The 20,242-nt window shown below is 39.6% G+C and overlaps 2 protein-coding genes across 7 annotated transcripts in view; both read left to right on the top strand.

Annotated features, from left to right (window-relative positions):
- The window catches only part of ZC3H11A (zinc finger CCCH-type containing 11A), a 41,476-nt gene extending 33,881 nt beyond the window's left edge, over positions 1-7,595 (top strand). For all 6 annotated transcript variants that reach the window (XM_073217110.1, XM_073217111.1, XM_073217108.1 and 3 more), the window contains 6 exons: positions 1,599-2,105; positions 2,445-2,524; positions 3,498-3,828; positions 4,657-4,823; positions 5,172-5,239; positions 5,612-7,595. In XM_073217110.1, coding sequence (XP_073073211.1) covers positions 1,599-2,105; positions 2,445-2,524; positions 3,498-3,828; positions 4,657-4,823; positions 5,172-5,239; positions 5,612-5,870 — 1,412 coding nt within the window. In that variant the 3' untranslated portion in view covers positions 5,871-7,595. The remainder of the gene's footprint in view (positions 1-1,598; positions 2,106-2,444; positions 2,525-3,497; positions 3,829-4,656; positions 4,824-5,171; positions 5,240-5,611) is intronic.
- Positions 7,596-14,697: 7,102 nt separating this feature from the next.
- On the top strand, positions 14,698-19,858 carry SNRPE (small nuclear ribonucleoprotein polypeptide E). Its single transcript, XM_017651302.3, has 5 exons — positions 14,698-14,840; positions 15,335-15,361; positions 16,428-16,490; positions 17,279-17,357; positions 19,638-19,858. The coding sequence occupies exons 1-5, from the start codon at positions 14,787-14,789 to the stop codon at positions 19,691-19,693; spliced, it is 279 nt and encodes a 92-aa protein (XP_017506791.1). The 5' UTR covers positions 14,698-14,786; the 3' UTR covers positions 19,694-19,858.
- Positions 19,859-20,242: the final 384 nt, after the last annotated feature.

The raw sequence follows: 20,242 nt of genomic DNA, 5'->3' as shown, positions 1-20,242 counted from the left end.
TAAAGCCCAAAATTTTCATCCTTCCCCTCTTTCCAGCCCCTACGTACTCACAATGTGCTCCTCTACCTGGCAGCTTCTCTTTTTAGGGAGCATTCTCAGGAGGTAGTCATAACTGCCCCAGCTGTTCCGTAGGCCATCCTTAAATTTCCACCCACTGTTGCTTTTCATAGTACTTTGGCAATTTTCTTTGGCTCTGTTGAGAATAGGTCTCAATCCAGTTTTATCTATTCTGTAGATTCAGACATCTGCTTTCTGTCTCAGAAATTCCTCAACATTTATGTTCTGCCAGTGGCATCCTTATTTCTCATTGCTGTTGTGGATTTTTTTACTTTTAGTGTCTTCTCCATCATTTTGGTGAAATTTTAATAGAGTAGGGAAACAGGCTTTCCAAGTCACCATTCATGTACTTTCTTGGGCTGGTAATCTTGAGATCAGCCCAATGTCCTGAAAAATTTTTATTTTAAAAAATTAAGGAAATAATTCAGTGTTTGGGGGCTTCTGGTGTAACAGGTACTGTACAAAAATACTGCAGATAACTAAATACAGTCTCTGTTCTCATTAAGTGTCCAGGAGTGTTGGAAATACAGTCAGTTACAGCACTGTGTGATCAGAGAAACAAACTGGATTGGAGGGTGTCAGGTTCTAAGTTGAACTCAGTTAAAACTGGGCAGCAAGGGAATGAGACCAGTCGGGGCTGTTGCGTGGACGGGGACAGCACGTTCAGTAGTTCAGCAGTGAGACAACACAGCGTGCTTCAGGCTGTTAACAGACATTTTGTATTCTTGATCTTCAGTTATTAAATAAGTGTGAATAATCTCTAAATTTTTCTATTTTCCACATCACTTCATTATTTCTTCAGCCCTTCAGTAATGAGGATGAGCCTATCTGTCAAGGGTGAAATTTGCTCTTTAGTTTAAGCAGATGTAGAATGATTAATGTATCAGTAAAAATAGCTCTTCAGTGGCCTGCCAGTCTCTGGGCCTTTCCCATTTTTCTTCTGTCTTGTCTCCTATTTTACCTCCTTTTCGTCCTTTAAATACACCTTAAATATTACTTCTTCTGAAAAGCCTCCCTTAATCAGTTCCTAGACAAAGGTTCTTGCTCTGTGCTCCTATGCAATATTATACAAAGTTGTTACGATTACCATACTTTGTTGTTCCTTAATTACTGATCCGTTAGACTAAACTACATATGGGTAGAAATTGTATTTTACTTACCATTGTATTTCTAGTACAGTGTCTAGCACATGTTTATATCTATGAATGGAAATTTATTGATCTTTTTATTGGTAAGGTTTGTAATGACAAACTTCTCCACCTAGTAAATGGCTTTCAGGTTCCTCAAGAATAAGCTTCTAACTAGAAATCCAGATTGGTGATGTTGCTACCTAGGAGTTTTCCTTGAGGGCTATTACCTGGAACATAACAGCATTCTAAAATTGAGACTGAAACTAATACTGAAATACTTATGGTCATTTTAATTGCCTGCCTAAATGATACCACTCTTTTGACTCTGTCCTGATCCAAGAATAGAGAGATGGTAAGTCTTGAAGAGAGGAACTCCAAATACAGTGACTTGTTTTTCCCCCGTGAAAACAGAGAGAGTTACTAAAGTTGGTGAGATCCATGTGAAGACATTAGAAGAAATCCTTCTTGAAAAAGCTAGTCAAAAACGTGGAGACCTGCAAACCAAACTCAAGACAGAAGGACCTTCCAAAGGCGATGATTCTTCTTTAGGAACAAGAAGCTCCTCCTCCACTGTCCGAATCAAAACCTTCTCTGAGGTCCTGGCGGAAAAGAAGCATCGGCAGCAGGAAGCAGAGAGACAAAAAAGCAAAAAGGATGTAACTTGCGTCACTCTAAAGACTGTTGGGGACATTAAAAAAACAGTGGTTTTGCCACCCATGGTTGTCAGCAAAGGACAATTGGAGGAGCCTGCAGGTAGAACAAAGCCTATCCAGGAGGTGCATATCAAGACGCTGGAGGAAATTAAACTGGAGAAGGCGCTGCGGGTGCAGCAGGGCTCTGAGAGCAGCACCAGCTCCCAGCCTCAGTCTGAGGCCATCCCAGCAGCGCGGCCGTTTCCCCGAATCACAAAAAAAACAGGTAACAGCAGAGTTTGGTCTGTAGTATGTTTCCCCAAATCGTACTCCAAAGGGCAGCGATCCACAGGATATTCTGAAGAGTTCTGTCAGAACTTTTCTTTACTCCGATAACCTGGAAAGCCTCTGGACTAGGTGAAGTCGAGCTGCTGCTTTCCAGCAACTCTGTACAGACCTTTGATACTGTGCATTTTTTAAACTTAAAGAGGACTAATGGGCTTTATCTATAGTTTTATTTGTCCTATCTTATCATTACTTTTATTAAGAAAACTTGCCCTTAATCTGTTTTTATGAAGGTGTAGTCTAAATGAAATTACCAGGGATGTTTTTAATGTAAATATAGGTATAAAAGAAGAAAAGAGACATCAAGAAGGAAGTGAGGTTGCTTCTCAGAGCAGTGTTACTAGAACAGAGGCTAAAAAGGTAAGTTTATTTAAGATCATTTTGTAGTTTTGTCTATGGTGAACAAAGAAAGGCTAGATGAATGGTTAAATGTGCTTTTCCATATTTAGCTTATAATAAATTTCCATTCAACACTTCACTGTTACTTTAAGTGAACAATCTGTCTCTGTAAGTATACCTTTCTATGAGAGTTTTCTATGCAGATACGTAGTATTTTTGTGCACTCTTAAAGTTGTTTTTAATTGGCCATTCCTGTTTTTCAAACTAAGTAATAGCATTCATTGCACAAAATTTGGGGATTTTTATTTTTTTAAAGAATGAAAAATCTATAATTCCACAACCCAGATATAATAACCATTATTTTTTTTCATGGATTTCCTTCAAGCTTTTTGTTCATATGTACATGTATGTGACTAGTTTAATGTTTAACTCGTGTAGAACATACATGAGAACTCTACAGTGTATCCTTTTGAAGCTTGTGTTAATTTAACCGTATTAATACTTCTTCAGGATGTTTATTTTTACTGGCCATATAATATTCTTTATATCTGTTTCTGGACATTTAGATTTTGTTTTAAATGATTAAGATAATGAACATTTTATATCTAAGTCCTTGTGCAAGTTTCTTATGACTTAGTCACTTATTTGATTTAGGGTCATGATTATATAGCCTATAAACTGGGTTTTTATTATTCCACGTATCTTTATCTTTCATCTTTCGTTTGGCATTTTCTATTTACTATCAAATAAAGAGCAGAAGCTCTTGATTTCTGGATCATGTCAAACTGCTTGATTAGATGTCAGCATGGCAACTGATAAGGTTTTTTAAAAAAATTGAGATAAAATTAGCATAAAACATTAGTTTCAGGTGTTTTTTCTTTTAAACAAGATTTTTTTTTAATTGCATTGTAAAGCCTGACAACTTATAAATAATTGTCATATGGGTTGTTAGAGTCACTAAACTTTTAATTCTGTCGTTTAAATGTATCCATAGGCCTCAGATGAAACCACAGGAGTTGGCATCAGTAAACTTCAAGTCAAGAGGTGTGACTCCATGAGAGAGAAGCACACGCAGAAACAGCCAGAGAGGGGCACCTCACAGAAGGAGAAGTCGGTTCTGATGCTCCTGCAGGGAGACGTGGGCTCTTGCAATACTCAGACTGCAGAGAAGCCCGTGCTCGCTGCTGTGCCTGGCATCCCACGGCACCTGACGAAGCGGCTTCGCACAAAGTCGCCGCAGAAGGCGGAGGTGGAAACCTTAAGGAAAGGGGACTCAGCATTGAATGTGAAATGTGCAGCACAGGCCTTGGGAAAAAAGTGTAAAGGTGAGTGATTTCTCTAGTATGTTTCAAAATTGCCAAGTTTCAGTAACTGCCTGGAAAGAATTGCATTGAATTTCGTTTGCCTTGTATAGTGGTCACACAGGTGGATGGTAGTATTTCTGATAATACTATTTATTTAAAAAGACAAAACTAGAGGAGTTTCCTCTCAGAATTTAAATTTGTTCTTTAAAAAGCTTTGTCTATGCTTGCTTTAGCGACACACTAAAATTGAAAACAGTACAGAGAACTTTAGTGTGGCCCTTGTGCAAGGTTGATATGCAAATTTGTAAAGCTTTAAAGTCATGGGAAAGTAATGTACAGCATAGTTACTGTAGTTAATAATGCTGTATTGTATATTTGAAAATTGCTGAGAGAGGTCTTAAGAGTTCTCATCAAAAGAAAAATTTTTTGTGACTGTATGGTAAAGGGTGGTAACTAGACTTAGTGTGGTGATCGTTTCACAATATATATAAATATAAGATTATGTTGTACACCTGAAATAATGTAATGTCATTATACCTCAGTGAAAAAAAGATTTAAAAAAAAAACTGTCTGAAACTTGCCATGGTGCATCTTTCCTGTGGCCTTGAAGAAAGAAAAACACCAGGGAATAGAAGAAACAGTAGCAAATTCAAGAGCTACTGAAAGGAATGATTTGCATATGCATCTACTTCATTGCCACATGTAGTGCAGATCACTTGTGGATCATTTTCAATCTGTGTGGGTGTGGTATTTCTAGTACTGTGAAGGAATTTGGATTTTCTTGAGCTATTTTCTGTGTAAAAGAGGGATTATTCTAGCTCTTAACCAGATATTTTCTGTCCCTTGTAGCTAAGCCCAAAGTGAATGTGAAGCCATCTGTGGTTAAAGTCGTCTCATCCCCCAGATTGGCCCCAAAACACAAGGCAGTGGAGATGCACCCTGCTGCCGTGGCAGCTGTGAAGCCACTCGGCCCCAGCAGTTTCCTGCAGGAGCGCCCAGCCAAAAGAGCAGCTGTGGTAAGAAGTGGGTCCAACTCCATGGCACTTGAGTCTCTGTGGTGGGATGGACTCCCTGTTTGCTCTCTCTGAGTGTGGCACACTTGCCACTTCTGGTACTGGTTGTTTAGGTTGTTGATATATTTTACATTAACAGTTGGAAATTTGTGGAATAGCAGGATGGGATTTGAAAAGCTGTTTATGGATAGCAAGATGTTTTGCTTATTTATACACAGCAGTTTGATAATTTTTTCTTAGATTCCTTAAATTAGGATGATAGCCATGATTCTAAGAAGATGGCAGAAGAAAATGTATTTGTTCAAATAAAAAAGCCAGACTCTCCCACTGAATTACGTTACTCTTTTGTAGGCTGTTGTCCCCCTCCTCTCTGAGGACAGATCAGTCGCTGTGCCTGCGACAGAAAAACCTAGAGACAGGTAACACCTTGCAATTCCATTATTATTGTGTGTGCTTTCTAGAGAATAACACTGTTAAATAGCTTGCAACACTTATAATTTAGCTACATTTAAATCTGCTAAATTCAAACTAATTGCAAGAAAACACGTGATCCTCAGGGTTGCTGTTCTCCTTTGCTGCCATTGTTTTTTATTTTGCCTGCATTATTTTAAAAATGTTCTAAACTCTGGTCTGAATTGTGATTTAAAGGATGAAAATGCTTTGTCCTAAATAAGTAAAATGATTCTGTTTATGTTATAAGAAATAACTCGGCTCACCCTGAATCTAGCTGGTTCTGCTCACCATTGACAAAGGGCAGTTTTCTAATAATGTTTTGTATCTTTTTCTTACAGTCTTGTGCGGCCTCCAACCCAACCCTCTTCAGATCCCACCCCACCAGAAATATCTGGCCCTTCTTCATCCCATATGGCCGCGAAAACTCGCCGACTTAGCTCTGCCTCAACAGGAAAGCCCCCCCTTTCTGTGGAGGATGATTTTGAGAAATTAATATGGGAGATTTCAGGAGGCAAATTAGAAGCTGAGATTGACCTTGATCCTGGGAAAGATGAAGACGACCTTCTGCTTGAGCTGTCAGAAATGATTGATAGCTGAAGGTGGTGGTAGAGCATTTAAAACAAAAACAATAAAAAACTGGACTTAGTTTCATCAATTACAACATTTACCCAAATGATCATTTCTTTAGTCTAGAATTTGCCCAAGTTGAAAGTGTACCTCTGAATTACCTATATGTGTGCTGGATTCCCTGGGGTCAGATTTTTTTAACTCCCTCGATAACCATTTTGTCCATTTGATGCCATTATTCATCATCTTAAGAGACAAATGCTCTGTCTCACCCCCCTCTGCAGAAAGACTGAGAGGGGATCCAGGCGAAAGGGTGCAAGAGAATTTACTTGTGACCCCCTGAGGTGTTGATCAGTTTGGGTTTTTTTCCCCTTTGCTGTATTATGTCTTTTATGTATTGTCTTAATGTACTTAATGTTGTTAACCTGAATTTGAAAAGGATGAAGACAGCTGCTACCATTAAGGACCAAATTTCACACTACCGCTAAACAAAAAATCCACTCAGTCTGTGTTAAATTGTATGTCTTTTCAAAGGTATTTGGATATTCAACTAAGCTTTAGAGCGGGCTGAGCAGTTCGGGAAGCTTATAATCTGGACATCACTTTGGGGGCCAGATTTTCATGCTTCTGCTGCTCTGTAAGCCTCTGAAGAGCAATAGCTAATTTATTATTACTGTAATTTTTTAAGGCTTTAAAGTGCCTCAGGGGTCCTCTGAAACTAATTTTCTATTTCTGGGATTCCCTGGATTCTTATTAATAAGAGATGGTGACATAATGATTAGAGGAATTCTCTTTTTAGTATGAAAGTTGTCCCTTCTCTTCATACTTGCCTCCTGCTAGCATTGAGTTATCACAGGGATGATAAAAATTCATTAATTTTGCTATTTCTAACTCTCCCAGCAAATAAGGTCCTCTTACCCAGTATTTACTTGGTGCCCTTTACCCACAAGAGGAAGAAAATGACCTCACTCAAGCTGCCAGTATTCATGGACTGTAGCAGTGCCCGGAATCATGCTCTAGTGGGACTATTGCGATGCCCTGGAGGTGTATTGTATACCTTCCAGTTTCTTCATTTATGAATTGAATTTTCTTTCTTGATGTCGGTCTCCCTCATACCACCTCAAGGTTTATTAGACTTGTGAGGGAACAAGTATGACGGGGTTACTAGTCTTGAAAGGAGACACATTGCACATAATCAGAAGGAAGAGGAAAGGACGTGCCCCCGTGGGTGTTGCCCTAGGTGGCCGGCTCCATGGACCTCTCACGGGAATCTGACCCACCTGTCCTGTGGGCTCCCGAGGAACTGCTGTTGTAAGCGGCTCATCAAGAGTGGAACGTCACATGGCCTTGTCGGGAATATGGAAAAGGAAGGAAGCCACAGGACTGCCCTGTCTTGGGAAGATCTGGATGATTCTGCACAAGTAAAAATGACTTGAAATTTATGTATAGACACCGCTCTACCAATCCATCTTCAGCTGACTGAATGTTGTATAATATCCCTTCTCCAAAGCAGAGGTGGAATGTTCTGGTTTCATCACAGATTTTCTACTCATTTCGTTTTTGGAATCAGCCTGTAGATTCCAAATCCCTTTTGTATATAACCTTTATGCTTTTCCCTTTTTAAAAGTACTTTTGTTTCATATTTAAAGTCCTTGTATTAGTCAATGATTTATGTTCAACATTATTTGAACCAATTGCCATTACAGAAAGAGAAATACTTATTTGTGTTTTAAATAAAACTGGTGTAGGAAAGTCTTGATGTTGTGAGTTAAGTAGTCGTGTATCACCCTGGCCTGGGGTCTGCCTTGGTAGAGGCCCCAGTCAGAATGTGGTTGGCCTTCTGTGTAAGTGTTGCTGTTTCACAGATAGTATTTGACTTTAGAAGTCTTTCACAAGGACATAGAGCCAGACATACCTACAACTATACTCAGTTTTAACTTTATTTGCTTTAGATAAGAATGAATATTGTATCTGAGGATTTTTTTCCAACACTGATACTTAGTTATTACCATTGTAACTCCAGGGATGCCATTTTTTAAGGAGAGTGGGTTTAGAAATTATCTTAAATCAACAATTGAGAATTTTCAAGCATGAGGGCATATAAAAATTTTACCTGGGAAAGTCCAGGTTTTTCAGTAGTGTGCCACATTTTTGTTAGGGGAATATGTATAAATTTGTTGGATACCAAAGAACACAGATTTTTCTTAATAGTGGTCTAAAAGTAGTCCTAACAAGTTGAAATAACTTTTCATAAAGAACAGGTATTTCATCTTGAGTGATGGTAGTTTTCAGTTGTAACTGTTAAGAAGAGAACCTAAATGTCACAGTTTGGCCGTAGCCAGAAATTTCAAGATTGTTTGCAACTCATAACATTTGTCTCAAATGATCCCTAAAGTTATGACCTTAACCTCAAATTTCAGTGAGTCTTCTCCTTATGTGGCCAGAACATAGTTAATTTTCATTTTGGCCAGTCTTCAAAACCATAGAGATGGGACTGATGTTTAATTACAGCTCAGAAATCAAGCTTCATCTATGTAGACCAAAATTCTATGCTCCTTTTGTGGCTTCATTTTGAGAGACTATTTCTGCAATTCTTTAAAATATTTGATTGCTTTGAATTTGTTTAGCAACAGAAAAGTGGTTTCCAGTTGCTATTTAATAGGTAAAACTATTTTTTACTAGCTAACATTCATTGAGTACTATGTACCTCTTAATTCACATATTCATTTGACACCACATCCTGCATGGTATTGGAAAATCACTGCCTTTTTTCCCTACTATAATGTCAAAGTCAGTGTGTTTGGATTTAACAATAAGAAAGTATATTCTTACATGCAATTGAGTTTGATTCATTGAGTCAAGAGCTTTTTTTAAAGTCCAATGTTAGAAAACTTGCTCAATAAATCTTTGAAAGTTTCCCACATCCCACATTTGACTCCATTAATCATTTACCCTCCAAACTGTGCTTCAATTTATTTGAATTTGCAAAATGGTGTTTGTTAAGGATATGAGCACAAAGAAAATACTTGACCATTTTCTTAACACTGCCCAATAAAATGGGCAAAGAATAAGCAAAGATCCTAAATAAGAACAGCAATCCAGAATTTGATTTTGCTTTTAATGTATTTATTTGGGGTTCACAAGGTGAACTGAGGGCCTATTAATAAACTATATTTTATTGTATTCAACTGCTAAAGTGTTGTGGAGTCTGAGTTGGTGATAAGCAAGAAGCAGTGGATTAAAACTTGACATAGTCTGTCTGGGTGTTTTGGTCTCAGTGACTGAGTTGTCCTCAGGATTAAAGCAACAGCCTATAGTGTCAAAGAGGATAAGCAGAGCCAAGATTTGGGTTCTGAAGAAAGCAGAGAAGGAACAAATACTCAAAAGACTTTTGGCTGTTGAATAAGTGAAATAAGGAATTGGATGGATCAAAAACACGCAAAAGTGGAGAAATCTCAAGGAGTGGGAGGAACAAAATGGAATTCTTAGTATGTGTGTATGGTTAGGTCACTTGGGTCAAGTTAGAAATGGGAGGAAATGTGAAAAACACATTGGGGTAACTGCCATATTCTGGATGCCTGTCACTTGAAGAGGCTCAGGTTAGGACATTATGAATTCTAACAGTCACAAATGTCACGGGCCACTAGGGATAGATGGTCATAAGGGAAATCCCTGCCCTGAAATACTTTTAAAAGTAACCAGGAATTAAGTAGGTGCAAGTATTACGTGGATGACTGATGGGGAATGAGCAAGAAACCAGTTAGTTTGAGACTGGTCAGGAAAGGCTTCCTTGAGGTGTCAGAGCTGGAGTTTTGTGTAGCATAGCAGAGATGATTTGAGTTACAAAACAAGGCCAAAAATGGGCAGATGAAGTTTGTTTTTAGTGACCCCTGACCATCCCATTGGTAATTCTCCCAGCATTTTTGCTTCGTCTTATTCTTGCTCTGTCAACTATTCTAGCCTAAGGTGTAAACAGGTCTTTTTAAAAAATCTATTTTATTTTTTTTTATTAAGGCATCATTGATAAACACTCTTATGAAGGTTTCACATGAGCAACGTTGTGGTTACTACATTCACCCATATTATCAAGTCCCCCCCATACCCCATTGCATGTCACTGTCCATCAGCATAGTAAGAAACCAGTCACTGTGTGTCTTCTCTGCACTACACTGTCTTCCCTGTGACCCCACACGCACCATGTTAAAAACCTATTTCAAATACAAACCTGAGTTTGCTTCATAAAATCCTCCAATGCCTTCTTCCCTCCAAAATTATATTAAAGTCCCTTAACATAACATGTAAAGCCCTGACCTACCAGGCTCTCCTGCCATTCACCCCTTAATTCTCTACCCTCCAGCAAAACCCCTGCTGTCCACTTCGCTTATACCCTCATCTCTGCAGCCTTTCGCCTGTGCCAGTGCTGTCTTTCTTCTACCTAGTCTTTTCTTCTGGCCAACTCCTACAGATTCTGCGACCTCCAGGCTACGTCTTTCAAAACCCAGTTCTCCCTCTCCCCAAACGGGGTATTGGTGCCTCTCCACTAGACATAAACTGTTTACCCCCATTGTTTTAAAATTGTTTAAATAGTTTTGTTTAAATTGTGTGCAGATACCTGTCCATCTTCCTCAGCAGAGTATAAACTTGAGACACATTCCTACTAACATATATTCTCAGCACCTCTACAGGCCTGGCACCTAGAAGGTGTGTTAGTTTGCCAGGGCTGCCATGAAAAATCCTGCAAGCTGGATGGCTTAAACAACAGGAACCAGTTTTCTCAGTTCTGGAAACTAGAAGCCCAAGATCAAGGAGCTGGCAAGTTTGGCTTCTTCTGAGGCCTCTCTGGTTTGCAGAAGGCCACCTTCTCATTATGTCCTTGCATGGTCTTTCCTCTATGCATATGTCTGTATTTCAATCTCTGTAAGGACACCAAACATCTTGGATTAAGACTCACCCATATGACATCATTTAACCTTCATTATCTCTTTTAAGGGTGTACCTCCAAACACAGAAGTTTGCCACACCGGAGGCTTAGAGCTTCAACATATGAGTGTTGGGAGGTACAGTTACACCCATAACAGAAGGCATTCAATAAATTTGCCGAATGAATGAAAAATTTCTTGACCCATTTCAGGGGCTGCTGATCCTTGCCAGCCTGCCCCTATCTCTTCCCAGCCTTATTTTTTTAACATGCTTCTTATTAATCACAGCCATTCAGCAAGTTGTGAAGCCTCTGGCGGAGCTGGGCGGAACTTCAAGCCGAGAGGAAGCATGTTCGGTAACGGGGAAGTGGAGGTAACTCTTCTCGGTATGTTTCTTTGGACCATTGATCCTTCAGCCTATTTTATAGATACCTTGGGATTGTCATGAACATCTCAAATTTTGTAAGAACATGTAATAAGTTACAATTTTAAAAATGAAACAAATATTTCGTAGTACTTTCCAATGTCTAGTTAATGAACTGATTGAATTGGTGATATGTTTCAGAATTCAAAATGTATATAAGGATGTACAGTAAAAACCTTTCCTCCTACTCCTTCCCAAGCTACCCAGTTCTCCACAATCAATGTTACCAGTTTCTCAGGCATCCTTCCAGAGACATTTTAGGCGTATATAAGCATACTCCCATACAATATCATGCATAAAACACATATTCTGTACCTTGCTTTTTTAAATAATGAATAGTTACATTTTTATTACAAGTAGTTCTAAATTATGAATTACAAATTCATGACAGATCCTCTTTCATCTATACCCTTACCAGCTATCCTTGTTCTGGCCACCACGGCTGGGATTCGGGTGAGGCCAGCAAGGTGTCTGGGCACACCTTAGGAAGGGTGCTCACTCTCAGGGTTGTGCTGGCAAGTGGGAGTGTGACTCCTTAAGTTCTGCTCCTTAAGCTTGCCCCGTCTGAGATCCAGCTCTGCTGGCTCCACTGGGTATTTTTATGTAAATCTCAGCTATATCATAACTTGCTTTTTCTCTCATTGTATACTGACTGTCATTTCATTTCAGGACACAGCTTCTTCCGTCTTGACTATAGCATAATATTACACTATATGGATATGCAATAATTGAATTAGTCTCTTTGGATTGACGTTTAGGTTGTTCCCTGTTTTAGTATTTTAAACAATGCTGCAATATTACATTATATCATATATAAATTTTTCTGCAGGATTAAATACCTAGAAGTGGCATTTAATAATTTACCACTTTTTGATCTATGCCAATCTAATGAGGGAAAATGATCTCTCAGTGTAGTTTAGTTTGCATTTCTTTTATAATGAGTGAAGTCAGGCATCTTTTCCTATGTTAGAAGATGATTGTATTTCCTTTGCTATAAACTCATTGTTCACATCTACTACCAATTTTTATTTGGGGTTTTTGGGTCAGATTAATAATGGGTGCAAATTCTTTTAACACACTTCCTATCAAGAGTTGGGCTCTATTTTTCCAGCCCTTGAATCTGGCCTGGGATGTGAACACTATACTAGTTCCAAGCGTCGCCTTTAAGGGCACTGTTAGCTTCAACCCTGATTTCTTAGAGCCCTGCGCCCCCATATAAGAAAGCATACTACTCTGCCAGAGAGAGCATGTATGAGGCCTTGAGGCTACATAGACATGAAGACAAACCCAGCTGAGGCCAGCCTTCCAAATACACACACCAAAGCCTTAAATATATCTTCTGGAGCAGAAAAATGATGCAGCTGAGCCTTGCTCAAATTCTTGGCCCACAAAATCATGAATTATAATAAAGTGGTGATTGTTTTAAGCTAGTAAATTTTGGAATGTTTATTCCAAAATTGAACATTTGAGAACCAGAACAGTTTTTTGTTTTTCTGGTGAAGGGGTGGGGATAGTTCCTTATATGTTAGTAGAATTAACCGTTTGTTTGATGTGGTACAAACATACTTTTCCCAAATCTTCTGACTTTGCTTACTATAGTGGCTTTTATTTTAAGTCATGCAAAACTTTATAATTTTTATGTAATTGAACTTATGACTTTTTTCCTAAAGACTGGCTAGATCATACAATTGAGGAAAGGCAATTCTTAAGAACAAGAAAGATGAAATATCTGTGATTAAATGATAAACTAGAAAGAAGAAATTAAAAACTAAATAAAGCTAAAAACTTAAAAGAATTAAAGGAACTTTTAAACAAATAGAAAGACATCATATACTTAGATTTAAAAAATTCTAAGTTCTGAAATTTAATGTAATCATAGTAAAATAAGTTTTTTAAAATTAGATAAGCTAATTCTAAAGCTTGTAAGAAACATAAACAAGAATAGCTAGGAAATTTCTCCCTAATTCTAATACTACCAAATAAGACATTATAAAGCTACAATACTTTTTACAGTGATAATGGTCCATAAATAGACACAGATTAACTGAATGAAATATATATATGTGCATATATACATATATATATGTATATACACACAGTACATACACTTGGCATGTTATAAACATGATATTTTAAATTGAATGGGGAACAATGGGTTGTTTTAATGGTGATGGAAAATTGGGTAGCCATCTAGAAATAATAAACTTGTATCAGTTCTAGGATATACTGGGATAAATTCAAGATGGATCAAAGATTTAAATGCTAAAAAATCTTTAGAAAAAAAAAGCAAATCACTTTTAATGAGTTGTATAATCAAATGATTGGTTATAGGGCTCAATCCCCGAGAGTTTAGGACTCAGGACTTGATACAGGAAAATGCAGAAACAAGGAGCTAAGCCTCTGTGCATGTGGGATGGGTATACTGATGTGTTCTGTCCATGCTGTCTTTGAATTCAGCAAATCTTGAGTTTCCTCTCTGCACAACCAGATCCTCTGTTGGGTTTGGGGCAGGGAAATTTTAAGAAATAATTATCCCATGTGTTTTATAGCTCTTATAGTTTAAAAATCACTTTACTATTTTTTGCTCTCAACTTCTTTATCAAGTCGGTGTTAAAATTATCCTCAACAGAAGACCTCAGGTAAGCTCTGATTCTGCCACTTGCCCTAAGTGGTGCCCCCTTAGATGAGTCCCTTCAACTCTGAGCTTGTTCCCTCGTCTATAAAATCGGTATTCCAATTAAGCGCAAGTTCTGCCAAGCCACAAGGCCATGACAGAGCCTCGCAAATCCCTGCTGCTCCTCTCCCGGCTGTTTTACCAAGGAAACGATATGTTCGAACATTGAGGCCTTAACGTTACACTGCTACTTCATTGAATCTTCACCCTCACGAGGAGGAACATTTTAATCTCCGTTTTGTTAACAACTAAGTCGAGACATGGCCAGGTGGAGTAACCTATACCCTCGTCGTACACCATAAGCGAGCTGGATTTGAGCCCAGCAATCAGATTTCAGGGCTTCCACGCTACATAGCCATGGTCTGTGGCCTCCTTATAATAAATAACTCCCCACAAAGTTGATGAAGTTTGCGTGGTTACCGGAGCAAACCACAGTGTCTGGCTTTGAATTTACGAGGACTGTGGCTGAGAGCGCTAGAGGTGGGAGCCCTAGGCTCAGGCTTCTCGCTGCCCTACCTTCTGCGCTACAACGCTGCTGTCAAGCCTAAATTCCAGGGAAACAGGCCTTAGGTAAAGCGCCAAGGCGACCTATTTCACAGACGGGGGCAGCCACGTGACGATTCCGCGCTCGGCCCACTCAAATGCAGGCGCTGCGGAGTCGGTGCGTCGGCCGCCTGCCCCCGCGGCGCTCCTCCCGCCTTCCTCCAGGTGGCGCTCTAGGACAGGCCCACGTTCCAAAGCGCGATCGCCTCCTTTTGGCCTCCCCGGGTGCTATGAGGCACCGAGAAAAGCGCTCCCCGTGGCTAGAAAGGCATTTCCCAGAAGCCGCCCAGGTCGCTGCGCGGGCACCATCCACTTCCGCTTCCGGTTCCTCATTCCGGACGTTGGAGGAAGCGTGCGGGGCTGTGTCGTCTTTGTTAGCTTCCACCATGGCGTACCGTGGCCAGGGCCAGAAAGTGCAAAAAGTGATGGTGCAGCCCATCGTATCCTACGTGGGGTGTCAGGACTAGGGGGTTCGGGTCAGAACACGGGGGCGAAGGAGCAGACAGGCCTGACGGAGCGGAGTGCGGAGCCACATCCCGTGGGCCCCCGGGGCCACCGAGACCGGAGAAAGCGCGGGCAGCTGCAGGACCGGTGGGGCGGGAGGCGGGCTCGGGCCGACCCCTGCGGTGGGAGATGCGCGAATGGAGGGGAGGAGCGGAGGGAAGACAGCTGTGACTGGGTACGGGTGGAAGTCGGAGCTGTCGGTCTCCAGAGGGAAGACATCGGCTCCAAGGAAACTCCAGGAGAACAGCGGGAGGGGATTCCTTCCGAGGATTTGGGGGACCCCTAATGTGGGCCCACTGCGCGCTTTTCGTTGCGTACACCCCAAACCTCTCGTTGAGAAAGCAAAGGCGAGGTGTGGGGGTAGGATTGAGCAGTTTTAGGGAGCAGAGTCTGTGCTCTGCGTGTATTTTTTCCTTAACCGCTGGTGCAGAACCTCATCTTCAGATACTTGCAAAATGTACGTAAGTTGTTTGCCGTTTCCTAATTCATTTTTTAAGTAAAAGGTGGATTTGTTTGGTTGTGTCATTTGTCCAGTCACTGTTTTCTAGAGTTAAAAGTAGATGAAACGAGATTGGAGGGGCATTTGAGGGGAAGGGGTGCAGGAAAGCCCCGATATAATAAAATGGTGTGTAGCCACGCCAACCCCCATGCAACAAGAATTGTGCCATTATTACTTTGCAACAGCAAAATTACTAATTTCAAAAAGTAGGTAGTGGTGGACGTGACTAACAGTGGTGCTGGGGTATTGGTACTTTAGTTGGTAGTGATCATGGCCAGAACATTGGAACCTTCTACCCTGCTTCCCCCTAGGTTGAAACACAAGAAGAATCCAGTCAGCGTTTAAACCGTGTCATAGGTAGTGTTTAGTACTTGGGAGAAAGGTTACGTATAGAAAAAAGAAAGAGGGGAGGGATAGATTCAGAGGATTAAGTGGCATTCTCTTTGTTTTGGGAGGAATTTCAGCAGCTCCCGCTTTGAGTTTGCAGGACAGCGTGTTTAAATTACATCTGAAAGAAAATTTAGCTCCTGTTGCTCTGACAGATTTTACTGTGTGACAGCACAGTTGAAAAAAAAAGATTAATTTCAAGCCCCTGTAACTAGAACTGAAGGTTCCTTCCTCCCGTGGTTGTTTGGTATGAGATATGGAAAACTGAGAGCCTAGAGAAAGCTGTTTCAGACCTGGATTTTACTGTAGCAGATCAGAAAGATGCCCTTGGTCATTAGAAATGTCTGTGTTTGCATATTGTCACAAATTTTCCCTCTGAATATATTGAGACTAGAAGCAGTAAGAAATAATTGAGTCCTAAGATCGCAGGACAGTTATTAACTTACTCCCAATATAGCATTTATTAAGTGGGAATTTTTCTTGTCAAGGAGCTAGTGTTGGTTGTCAATTCTAGATACGAGTCAAGGGGTTAAAATTCTTGGCTTTTATTAAAGTTTTTCTTAGGAGCCGTATTTCTCTACTGTTTGACCAAAATGATTTTGTTTACTTATTTAACATTTCTTTGTGATTATTTCAGAGATCTCGGATTCAGGTGTGGCTTTATGAGCAAGTGAATATGCGGATAGAGGGCTGTATCATTGTGAGTACCCAGGGTATTTTCCTTCAGAGCAGTTCGTTCGTAAGAAAAGACTTCGCAAAAAATGTCCAGCCAGAGCAATGTCCAAAAAAATCAACGACCCCAACCTCAGGACAGTTTATCAGGGCCCGCGGTCCTTGCCTTGCTGTTCTATTTTGTAGGAATTGGGTAGTTTATGAAAGAGAGGCAAAATTCATTGTTAAAAATTATTTGAACAACAATGTTAGTGTTTGAAGGAGGGGACCACAGAAATAAACTTAGAGGGGAGTGAGAATCAATGGAGCATTAGATCTGGATAAGGTGTTACCTGAATGGAGCTGGATCGGGTTAGTTAAAGACTTCCAGGATGGCAGAATATCCTGTATAATGTTTTCAAGAAAGGCTGAGTATTATATATAGCACGACATTGCATTCCCTTTAGATGTAGCTCCATGAGTAATCTTCCTTTCCATCCTTTTTGGAAAACAAGTGCAGTTAGTGGTGGTGATGTTTTGTAAGTAGTAAATTCATATATGTGCACACATACTCTCTTGGGCAGGCTATAAAAGTTAGGAAGAATGCCTCTGGCATAGCTAATGAAATCTTAAGTCCAAAAGGTTCCAGAAGTACTTTGGAGTACATTCTGGCTTTCTTTGTTGTTTAAAAGGAGGCTTAGGGTGGGAGGTAGTATTTTAGTTGAAAGATCAGTAAAGTGATGAGTTTCTGGTTAGTTGGCATTTCTGTATATTCATTTAGAATGGTTTGGATGTGATCTTTCTTGAAGATGACAGTTAATTGGCTTGCTTTTCTAGGGTTTTGATGAATACATGAACCTCGTATTAGATGATGCAGAAGAGATTCATTCTAAAACAAAGTCAAGAAAACAGCTGGGTAAGAATATAGATGGCCTTACAGAATTCTGGAATTTTTTATTCACCTGCAGAACTGAAATAACTTGCAGTTCAGTACCTCCTTAAATTTAGTGTGCATTTGAAAATTTATTATTTAGAGTAATACACTCTTGAAATTATCCTCTGCTTATTCTTTACCCCACTCTCATTTCTGCTACTCTCTCTCCACTCAAGGCAGTGCTCACCAAAGTCATTAAAGATAATAGTCTTAACAATCTAAGAGCCAATATTAGTCATTTTTATTGAATACCAAACAGCATTTGACACTGTTGGCCATTCCTTAAAACATTTTGTTCCCCTGGCTCTATATTATGGTTTTCATTTTTCATTTGTAGTTACTCCTTTTCAGACTTGTGTATATTCATTCTTTGGGACCCAGCCATTAGATGTTTGAGGTGCTTACGGTTTGGTTGTAGGCGCTCCTGCCACTGAGTATTATTTTCCTAGGCACTCAAGACTACACCTTCACTTACCATCTGTTAACTCCCAAATTTTCGTCTGTAGCCCGGTACCTCTCTGAGCCTGTTGTATTCAACATTTCTATTTGAATATCTCAAAGTCTTCTCAAAGTTAGCGTATCAGAAATAAAATTCAACCCTTACCCTTCACACACTTAGAGATATTTAAGTGTCCCTGCCTTACTGAACGGCACCAAGTTTCATTTATCATTTACGAATTGATTTCTCTGCAGCTACCTCATTCCCCTGTAGCTTGCTCTGCAGGCTGCAGTCGTCTTTTAAAAACACCAATGTGCCTTCATCCCTTTGCTTGAAATCCTTCAGTGGCTTCCTGTTGCTTGTAGAATAAGAAAACCTTTTAATACATTCTGCAAGGGTTCTTCATGATCTGGCCTTATCTCCCTTTGCTTGTTTTGTATCACACTGCTTCATTCATACTTGTATTCTTCCCATTCTTTGAATCTGATTAATTGCCCTGCCATTAATAGGGCATTGTAATATAATCTTTTTATATGCTGTTCTGTGTGTTTTGAGGACTCAGATCAAATAAATATCACATGCTCCCAGGGTTTGGTTTTGTTTTGCTTGGGGTGGAAACGGAGGGAAGCAGAGTGTTCTGTGTTCTCTGAATTTGTAGTAAGACATTAATTAGTAGGATGATTTGCTTAGTGTCTCTCCCACATGCTCCAATAAATGCGTGAGTCCTTTTTTGCTCCCTAATATGCTCAGTGCCTACCACGTAGTAGAAACTCAAAAATATTGGAAGATCATTCTTCCAATCTGTTAACCCAGTTAACAAATGGTCTAATATTCATGGCTTTATCAAGACAAACTGAACCATTTCTGTTAACATCTCATTAATTTGAGATTCATTTAGGTACTTTGTCTCTTAATTGTTTAATGCTCCAGTCCACAGCTCACTAGTACTTTCATCAGTATGGGGCTTCAGGGGTCTCTCTTTCCAGACCCTGTGGGTTCACTTGGGCCTGTACTAGACTTGTAGAAAGTAGATTCTGAGCAGTGGTATGTGTCGTTATGCTTATCTCCACTTAGGATATTTTTCTGAAAGCCTGGATTTTTAAAATTTATATACATGTCTTGCCAGGAAAAGCAAGCTAGACTTAAATTATTAAAAATTATTTAGCCTTATATTATTAAAAATGATTTGAAAAGTGTTGAATTCCCGTGACAGTGCCCATCCTGTAGAGTAGCATAGACTACCTGTTGTGGAGGCCTGGGAAAGTGAAACCATGTAGTCGCTGTTGGGTTCATTAGTATTTCTCAAACTCCTTTACTGTACACCAGTGTTTCTGAAGATACTTAGATATTTCTCAGGAAAAAAGTACTCTCTGTTCAAATAAATCTAGGACCTGTTGGGTAAAATTTAAACAGGTTTCTTTATTGCAGGATGAAGTTTTTTATATACTAAGAGCCCTAAGATTGTGGTTGTAGAATACTGCATTTCCTAAACTTAACATACAGCTTATTTCCCAACTTCTGCAAATTTAGATCGTTGGAAAAAGTTGGGGTAGACCTATTCAGTTGACTTAGTCTGCACAGAAACTGTATTTTCATAATACATTTCTCTACCTTCATTAGGTTATTGTTGGAAAAGTGCATATATTCTAAAATACAGAGCCCTTTCAATATGTGGATATTTGAAAATGTTCACATACCTTCACAAAAGGGAAAATATTTTCAAAACTGCTCAAGAACGATCCAAAATTCTGAGGCTAAAAGGTGGTTACACAGTTGTCTGAGTGGCTATTAATAGCTTTTTCTTCCCTTTAACTTTGTTGCAGGTCGGATCATGCTAAAAGGAGATAATATTACCCTGCTCCAAAGTGTCTCCAACTAGAAAGGATGAGTGAAGTGAGGAACTGCTGGGAAGGCAATACAGTTCGTTTTTTTAGGTGTCCTTTGTTGGGAGTGTAGTTCTAAGAGATGTGCTCATATTGTTTTAATTGCTTTTATGTTATTACCAGATGGCAATAAACGCTGTGGGATTGTTTTTATTAAAAAATTTACATTGTTTCTTATGTTCAGTGGGAGAGACCTTTTACAAAATGACACTATTAGCTGTTGGTATTTAAAGTTTCCTGAAGGGCGGCAGTTGCCCTGGGCATTTGCTTTTCACAGAGCCTTGAATCTGTAATTCTTAAGGCAAGGAGTAGGCATTCTGCCTGACAGGTAAGCTTCTGATTGGGTGATAGAGGAGAAGAGGGTTCATAAAACTAAAAATTATTGCCATAACATATGCCTTTATCATCAATTCTAGTTTTGGATGCTGAAATGTTAGAGTTTCTAACCACAATGGGTTGGGGACATTAAAATAGCATCAGTATTTGCTTAGCACTCTCAGAGTCACCCTGGGTGGTCTTTGTGAATTCTTTTATCACTGAGATTA

The sequence above is a fragment of the Manis javanica genome, chromosome 11 (assembly GCF_040802235.1).
Source record: "Manis javanica isolate MJ-LG chromosome 11, MJ_LKY, whole genome shotgun sequence".
NCBI lineage: Eukaryota > Metazoa > Chordata > Mammalia > Pholidota > Manidae > Manis > Manis javanica.
This window is presented reverse-complemented; position numbering and strand designations above follow the sequence as displayed.